Raw genomic sequence first — 9652 nt, 5'->3', positions numbered from 1 at the left:
ATCAGGACTCCACTGCCCTCTCTGCAGTTCATTTACCCTTGCAGAGTCCAAAGTAGAGCTGCATCCATCCTTAAAGACCCCACCCACCCCCAACATTGAATGTTCACACTCCTACCCTCAGGGCGGAGGTACAGGAGTATAAAGTGCAGGACAACCAGACTAAAAAACTCCTTCTTCCCCTCAGCTATTAGACTCTTAAACAGCCACCCATCTCAGTGAACAGGCAGTCCAACTGTTCACCTCATTTGAACATTGTAATTCATATTGCTGCTATTACCACCACCATTATATACTGCTAATATTATTCATGTAGCCCCATCTTTATTTTGCACATCTGTTATTGTCATTGCTGTTATTGTTATACTATTTGCACTTTCTTGAAATATTATATTAATATTTGCACTCCATCTCAATTTTGCACATCTATTAATGTTATTGCTGCTTTAAATACCTGGGTTATTCCTGCCATTATTATAGTATATTGCACTCACTTGCAATACTATATTATACTGTATGTATATATTGTACAGTTTGTGTGTACAGTGTGTATGTACAGTCCTGGCATTCTTGTGGAGGGAAAAGTAAGAATTTTATTGCTCAGGGAAACCTGTTTCCTCACTGGGTATATGACAATAAATGCTATGAATCTTTGAATCTTGAATCTTTGAATCTAGAGAAGGAAAGGTTGTGAGCTTTGACTGAAGGGGAGAACAGATCTTTAGGCAGAGATATTGCAAGATCATGACCTTGGGATGAATCACCTGGGATGATCAACAGTTCAGTATTGCAAGGATTGAGCTTCAACTGATGTGTAGTCAGCCACGGTGATATTTCTGCCACACATGCTGAGATCCGAACAGAAGCTGTGGTATCTGAGGATGAGAAAGAGAATATAAGGTGTGTTTCATCAGCATAGCAGTGGTAAGAAAACCCATGTGAGGCAATAACTTTACCAAGAGTGAGAGTATACAGGGAGAAAAGAAGAGGACCAAGAACTGAGCCCTGTGTGACTGAGTGGAGCAGATGACACTCCCTCCATGTTACCTGATATGTGCATCCTTCCAGGTACTACATTGTTGAACACTATAAGATCAACAATGCTACAAAAAAAAATTCAAATCAAACTACTCTAGAACAAATTGAGTTAAGCAGAGAGTACACAAAAGTTAGAATCTTACCTTACCAGAAGAAAATATATTCAAATAAAAAGAGTTAAAGTACACTGGGCACAAATGCCACTGATATGACACACCTTACCTTCCTGTTCTTGTAAGAGAACAATCCCCAAACCTTGGTAGCAAGCATCTACATCCAGGACAAAAGGCTTGGAGAAATCAGCATATGCCAATACTGGAGTGGTGGTAAGTCTCTGCTTCAACCCATCAAAGCTCTCCTGATATGTCTTATTCCAAGCATCATGAAAACTTCACCCCAACTGTTCCTAGACTTGTTACAACCACCCGCAATCTCCTCAACCAGCCTATGAAATGAAGCGGCCAACTTGGCAAAGCCTTCAACAAAACCAAGAAAAGTTCTTGGACATTGTCAGTCTGTCGCCACTGCATTACAGCCTCAATCTTAGCAGGATCTGTTGCTACCCCCGGGACGAAATAACACTTAACCATTAATTTAACCTTCCCGCTCTAAGTGACTTAAAACAACCTCCAACCTCCCTAAGTGCTGAACAACAGAAGTGGAGAAAACCACAATGTGATCCAAATACAAAAGAAAGGACTGACACTGCTGATCCCCAATCATTTCATCAATTGCTGGAAGGTAGAGGAAGCATTGCAGATCCCAAGGGACATCTGATTCCACTCAAACAAGCCAAAAGGGGTGCAAAAAGACTTAGGCTTATCTCCCTCTGTGACAGGGACCTGATTATACCCACTGGCTAAATCCATAGTGGAAAACCAGCGGGCCCCTGTCAGCGCATCCAGCGATTCCTCATTACGAGTCAAGAGAAATGCATCCATTCTAGTCTTAGTATTAAGCTGATGGAACACACACACACAAATGTAAGCTACTGTCCTTCTTTTTAACAAAAACAATTGGGCATGCATAAGGGCTACTACTCTCCCTTATGAATTTGGTATCCAAGAGCTGATTAATATGGGCTCTCACAAAATCATGTTCAAAAGGGGGAAATCTACGATGACCTTGCCATACAGGAATATCATCTAAAAGCAGAATCTCAATTGGTACATCCCAAATCCCCTTCATGAGCAGAGAAAGTAGTCTGGTACTTCTGAAGCAAAGCCCTGGCTTCTGCTCCCTCTCTGACAACACTGACAGATCCATTGCATGAATCTGTTCCAACCTACTGTCTGGATGGCTTGGGAACACATGGAACCTACCTCTGGTCTAACCTTGGCCCTAACTCCTGCTTGTAAAACTGAGTACATGTACACTGGTCAGCGTACCCAACACTCTTCATGGGAAAAGCAAGACATCTGAAATGCCCACATTGACCACCGGTACGTGCACTGTGCGTAGTGTTACCCACAACAATGAGGGAGATGGCAACAAACCTTCCGGTAACCCTGACTGTAAGGTTTCCATAAGCACCGAACTACTTGCAAACTGTTCTAAAGGACCGCTCACTTTAACCTTGCCCACAGCCCTAAACTGACCTCCACTCTGATGGCAGTGTTGCAGAGCTTGAAAAACAGAACTTCAAAAAGTTCAGGACCACCAGCACTCAAGACAGCGGAACAATTTTACCACAAAAGGGCAATATTTATCTCCATGTGCCCGATATAAGGAATAGAAAGGCTGTTTGCCACCAGAAGCTGCAACCATGAACAGGACTGAAGACGCTCATGACCCCATGGTTCAAAATGCTGTAGAAAACAACTAATCGTGGATACCATCGAATCGGTGTCCGCCAAACACGAGACCAACACACCACCAATAAAAACATTGATATCTGGACAGGTTGACATAAGGTTTTGGAACAGAATCAGAAAAGACATTAATATCTGAGCCACCTCCCACCACCCAAGCTGTGGCACTTCAGTTGGGCGGGAGCTAGTTTTCTAAAGGCTGTGTAAACCCTGGCTGTCCAGCCCAGATGGCCCCTGAGCCTTCAGAGAATGCAAGGGAGGATAAGGCAGAACACGCTCTTCCTTACAGCAAAATGACCAGGCTTCTGATACCTTCTGCAAATAACGGGCCCTTACAATCAGGTGGGGTTCGAGGGCGACACTTTTGGCGAGTTAATAAAACTGTGCCTGCTGCAATTTTGATCTGCCTTAGCTCACACAACTCATCTCTTAACTAGGCGGCTTAATAACTAGAGATGGAATTTCACTAGAAGGGCCCACATAAAGACTAACAAATTTACCCTGCTCATGCTGCAACCCCTCATTATCTGCTCCAAGTTGAGCTACCAAATGGTGTGATTCTTGCAACTCTTCTTCCATTATCTACAACTTACAAATACCTCCTTTCACACTAGAGAAAGAACCAAGAAGGCAACAAAAGTCAGATCCCAGGCTGCTCCAAACCCAACCAGCCCAAGGTACTGCTGTCCTTGTAACAAAAACAAAATATAATTCCAAAACTTGAAAAAAAAGAAGAAAATCACAGATACAAAAGACAAACCACTCTGCAAAAACTTCTCCAATCCTATATCTAATTAAACCTGTCAACTATGCCAGATTGTGGCCAAGTTCTCCATGAATGTAATGCAGATTTAGAAAATCAATTAAAGAGCTCAAATTTAGTACACCGACTTTTATTCAATTCATTTATATAACCAGGGCAGATCAAGCACCATAAAAAATTAAAACAGAAATGGGCAGTACACCTTCTTGTCTTCACACACACACACACACACACACACACACACACACACACACACACACACACACACACACACACACACACACACTTACAAATAGACAACTATAACACCTCACCATGAGCCAAGTCAGCTCAGAATCCACCTCCCTAAATTGTCTAAAAATGAGCAGAACCGCAAGGGAGGACAACTCCAGGCCTGCCCTGAGGGCTTGAATCTTAGGACACACACAAGGAAATAAACAGTTAATCATAAACAAGGAACACAACTCAAAAAAATCAATATAGCAAACAACTCACTTACAAAGCTCACCATAAGTAATGTGCATAATACAATCCAAGACAAAAAGTCCATAGAAATTAACAAAAGGACATGAAGTCAGGATCTACTCATCCCATGCGAAACGACGAAGGACGATGATGCATACGCAGCCTTGACGAAGCACACGTTGAAGCAGGAACGTGCAAGAGAAAGCAATCCACGTAACACCAATATAAACAGCTCACAGACAAGGAAAATAATAAACAAAACCAAAATGAACAGACAACAAAGACAAATATATGCAGTAAAACAAGCAACAATAGTACCAAGAGGCAACAAAGGTCGCTGTAAAGACAAAAGTACAAAACGGCAATAAAGACTTGCCTCAGGACAACAGTGCCGCAGGATGCCACCCCGCAATCCACCTGAAAGGACATAAAGCAATTTTATACAGTGCATCAAATCAATGCAACATCTAATGATCTGTTCACCTACTGTCACTTGACACTACCGGAATTCCTGTCATACATACCCCAAGGCCAAATATTTCCCACCATCGGAGGAACAAGCCGTCAGAAGGGAGAACAGCCAAAGTCAACTACCGTGGCTGAAAACTAGACCCTATCGGCTAAGGGGAAGAAATGCAAAAGGTAAGATCATAAACCAGTCTAGTTAGCCGTAGCCCAATAGCAAGTCCACACATACTGTACCATTAGTGCAGCGGCAGCCGTGAGCCATACCGGATATGGTGGTCCCAAAGCTATGACGCACGCCGGGTGGTGCTCCATGACCCAGAATATATATACACTTGCAAATCATGCAGTAATTAATCCAGATTTTAAATGTGGATATTAAAACAAGGTATGATGATGTTTACTAAGAAAAAAGTTATTGTCTGCAGAGCATAACATAATCCCCATTTTTTACCTGATACTTTCAGTTCTTGTGTGTTGCCTTTCTCAGGAATTCTCAGAAACAAGATCATATTTTTTATTAATTCAACATGTGAATATATGCACTCCTCCTTCTACCCATAACAATGACAAGAAGGTGGCTTAACTTCTATTCAGTTTGAATTCAAGTGCTAAACAAATAACATTTAAACATCAAAACACAACACACACATTTCTGAAAACAGACTAGAGTGATGATAAAACCACAAGCATTATATCCACTGGATGAGGCGCGAGAAGTGATAAATGAGGTCCTTACGGTGAACAAGATCATCCCAGATCATCAAGATGCTCCAGAACTGACACCATTCAGAGTTTTCAGCCCTTGTTACAAGTGCAAGAAAAATTTAAACATCTTGAGCAGGACTTTATGGACAGCACAGACTTCATGAGACAGTGAGTGAAGCTTGAGTATGAATGGAGTAAATCTCTCAGACTTGATGGACATGGTGAAGCTGTGCAGTATTTACATAATTACAGTCTAATACAGTATATAGATTATTAAAGTATGTACAAGTTTCACAGCATTGTTTATGTTTCATAAATCAAGTTCAGAGATATGTCTTACACAGGAATTAACTGTGAACATTGTTAACAATATAACTGTTACCGGATATCATACAAAACAACATATTGCATTTTTCAGGCTCTGAAGAATTTCACTTATTGCTAAAGAACTGACCAGAAAGATCCAAACCAGATACGTATGTGTTAAGACTTTAAATGTCATTCTCAGTACAGTGGTACCCCGCTTATCGACCGGCTTGGACATCAACTTTCGACCGAAATTTGCGCCCGCTGAACGACCAAATCCCTGCTTATCGACCTCGACCCACGTGGCGCGAGGGGAAGGATCTTCCCAGTCTCGCCTCAGCCTTCGCCTCTATCGTAAATTAAACTTCGGTTTGTAAACAATATTAGTGTTATTTAGCGGTCAATATAACAATTTAGTGCGTGTATATTGTATACACAATACTTTGTTTAAAGTGTAAAACAAACACTTTAAACAAAAGTGTAAACTAACACCACCACTCAGCCTCCTCCCACCCACTCCATCAAGCCATCACTGCGACTTAACGAGTAAGTACAGTACAGTACAATCATTTTTTTTGTTACTTTTGTAAAGTTTTTAATGTATACTTTTTACTGTATTATATACAATATTATTTATGTACCTGTATTATTTTATGTATTATTTAGTATTAATACTGCTAAAAACGGGGCAAAAATTGTTAATTATTGGGTATCGGTGGAGGTCGGGAACGGATTAATAGGGTATCCATTATTTCTTATGGGATAATTACATTCGCTCTTCGACCTTTTCGCATTTCGACCGTATGTTTTCTGACAGATTTAATTAGGTTCCAACAAATATAAATAACTTAGTCATTTAAGCCATGTAAGCCTGACAAGCATAGAACAGAGGCAAACCCAGGAAGTTCCCATGTTAAAGAATGGTGCTTTTCTTGGTCATGCATGCAACAGATAGGAATGAACAATCAATATGCTACAGATTGTAACTATCCGATTTTTGGCCTAAACACGTTGTTTTTCTTTATCTAGCTATAGAGTAAGTAAATCGCTTGCTGAACTGTGATTAGAATGCATCAAGTGCGTCAGAGGCGTCTCCTGTGTGAATGCGCTGGTGTGATTTCAGAGTGTTCAGCTGACTAAAACTCTTCCCACACTGTGAGCAGACATACGGCTTCTCTCCCGTGTGAATGCGCTGATGGATCTGGAGATAAGTTTGGCGAATAAAGCTCTTCCCACACTGTAAACAGTGATAGGGTCTCTCTCCGGTGTGTATTCGCTGGTGTATCTGGAGACTCAGCAGGTGTGTAAAGCTTTTCCCACACTGAGTGCACTGATAAGGTCTCTCTCCTGTATGAATGCGCTGGTGTGCTTTGAGAGTGCTTCTTTTAGTAAAACTCCTCCCACACTGTGAGCACTGATACGGCTTCTCTCCTGTATGAATACGTAGGTGTGCTTGGAGAGTACTCGGCTGAGTAAAACTCTTTCCGCACTCCGAGCAGCGATATGGCTTCTCGCCCGTGTGAACAGTCTGGTGTTTTTGAAGATGGCCCACTTGTGCGAAACACTTTCCACAGTATAAGCAACTATATGGCTTCTCTCCCGTGTGAACGTTCTGGTGTTGCTGAAGATGACCCAGTTGTGCAAAGTTCTTGCCACACTCTAAGCAACTGTACGGCTTCTCTCCTGTGTGAATGCGCTGATGTGTCTGGAGACCACTTTTGTGGGAAAAACTCTTTCCACACTGTGAGCACTGATGCAGCTTCACTCCTGTGTGACTGAGCTGGTGTCGCTGGAGAGCGCTATGATGAGTAAAGCTCTTCTTACAGTGTGAGCAGTGATACGGCTTCTCACCTGTGTGAATGCGCTTGTGTCGCTGGAGAGCACTCTGATGAGTAAATCTCTTCTTACACTCTGAGCAGTGATACGGCTTCTCACCAGTGTGAATGCGCTTGTGTCGCTGGAGAGCACTCTGATGAGTAAAGCTCTTCTTACACTCCGAACAGTGATGTGGCTTCTCACCTGTGTGAATACGCTGGTGTTGTCGGAGAGTATTCCTGTGATTAAACCTTTTTCCACACTCCGAACACTTGTACGGCTTTTCTCCTGCATGGAGGTGGTGTTGAGTTTTGAGATCAACCACTTGAGTAAAACTGTTCCCACACTCTGTGTATTGGTGAAGCTCTTCCTCCAGAGGTTTGTGATTGGTGGTAGTTGGTAAATTACCACCAGTGTTCTGCTCACTACTGGAGCTTCCTGCAGGCATCATGTTTTCATATTTAATTTCTCCTAATTTCCCTTGGTGGAATGTCACTGTGTGTTCATCAAGATCAATTTGAGATGTGTAGTATAGAGGACACAAGGAGCAGGAGAAGACTATCACAGTGTTGTTCATTTCTGATGATAAAAAAATACAACGTTAAAACTATGTTTTTTTTAAATAAAGGTAAAATGCAGCACATTGTTAGACACACTGTCAGAGATTTAACAGTTTCAGGGGGGTTTCATGGTTTGGGGTGTTATACACTCTCTGTGTAAACTCTATATATACTCCATTATGTTTAAACTCTACAGACATCAGATCTCAGATCAATCTCAGATCATCAGTTTCCGAAATACTCACACCAGCCCTTTGTCTTCATTTTGATGTTTAATGAATATTAAAGGAGGGGTGCACAATGTTTGAGAGATGCTTTAGAAAACTGAGTCGGGCCGACTAACAAAACAAACATGTAGCCAATTAGCAGAAATGGGCGTGTCTTCTCAATATGCAGTGGAAAGAGTGTTCAGTGTGCATGTCTGACTTTAGCGGAAAGCGACTGAAACACTAACATGGTGGATACCTACCGTTACCTCTGCCTTGGGTTCTAGGTGTTGAATGTCGTCTTCGGCATGAAACGGAGCTAAACCTTTCAACAACTGTGTACAACACACAGTACTACAAAAACACATTTGTATTACCATAGTATTGCTCATTGTGTTCATTTACTGAAAAAATAAACCTTGACCAGCTGCCCCAGCAGGTTCCGCCATAATAGTTGCCTGGGTCACGTATGTATGTGTGGGGCGGAGCTATCAAAACAGGTGACACCCATTTGGGTTAGGGGTGTGTTTGTTTTGGTGATTTCAAATGTCAACATTGGCTTTCAAACATCATGCACCCCACCTTTAAGTGAAGCTGCTGGCTGTACCTGCATGATTTTTATTCATTGCACCGCTGCACATGATTGGCTGCTTAGGTAATTGCATGACTGATAAGGTGAACAGGTGTTCCTAATAGAGTGGCCAGTGAGCGTGAGGACACACTGTTATGAAGCAGGTGAGAAAAAAGGAAGTTCCTTACTTCCTTACTTGTTTATCCGTGAGGTGATAAAGTTGTGTAAAATAACCTGCTTTTTAGGTTTAAACCCCACAAACAACATTTAAACAGTTATTTTACATTATCTTAGCTTAAGCTAAGTCGAAATGAAGAACTCAAAGAACCACATTTACTTTACCTTACCTGGGGAATTAAAGCTGGAGACATTTAACCACTGCTTCATACCAAGGTTTAAGTTCAGATTCAAATCCAGACAGAAAAAGCTTCAGGTTGTGATGGTTAGATCAGTTGGTTTACTCAGAAAAGGTGTCTTCTTCTTTCCCTCAGTCTTTAAGTAGGTTGGTAGTTAAGTACCACCACCTAGTGGACTGGAGAATGTGGGAAATCAAGGGAGGTTTGGTAAAAAGGTGTAGTACTATGCAGGAAGCTCCTGTTAAATATAGCTACACTAACTGGGCACTTTATTACACCTACACCAGCGGTGTCCAATCTTATCCACAAAGGGCAATTATCTAATCAGCAGCACAAAAAATAAAATCATCAGACTAAGGTAAACGTGCCATCTTAGTGATTTTGTACATATCAATAAGTAAAAAAATTAAGTGAGCTTCGGGTTGTTGGGTCTAAACACATTGGTGATGAGAAATGTTAGTGGAAACACTAACAAAAAAAAACACTATTTACAAACTGGAAAAAGACCATTTCTTCCCCGATCTTCAGGTGAGTCTATTGTTCTTTGCAGACAGGAGTGGAGCCCTTGTGCTGTTCACCCATACACCTAAA

The 9652-nt window shown here is 41.6% G+C and overlaps 1 protein-coding gene across 1 annotated transcript; it reads right to left on the bottom strand.

The window, feature by feature from the left end:
• Window positions 1-4962: 4962 nt before the first annotated feature.
• Window positions 4963-9202, bottom strand: LOC132849143 (zinc finger protein OZF-like). Its single transcript, XM_060875366.1, has 2 exons — window positions 9053-9202; window positions 4963-7947 (listed from the first exon to the last, which is right to left on the bottom strand). Exons 1-2 carry the CDS (start codon window positions 9090-9092, stop codon window positions 6617-6619), a joined length of 1371 nt encoding a protein of 456 aa, XP_060731349.1. The 5' UTR covers window positions 9093-9202; the 3' UTR covers window positions 4963-6616.
• Between the last annotated feature and the right edge of the window lie 450 nt (window positions 9203-9652).

The sequence above is a fragment of the Tachysurus vachellii genome, chromosome 7 (genome assembly GCF_030014155.1).
Source record: "Tachysurus vachellii isolate PV-2020 chromosome 7, HZAU_Pvac_v1, whole genome shotgun sequence".
NCBI lineage: Eukaryota > Metazoa > Chordata > Actinopteri > Siluriformes > Bagridae > Tachysurus > Tachysurus vachellii.
Note: the sequence above shows the minus strand (reverse complement) of the source record. Positions and strands in the feature narration are given on the sequence as shown.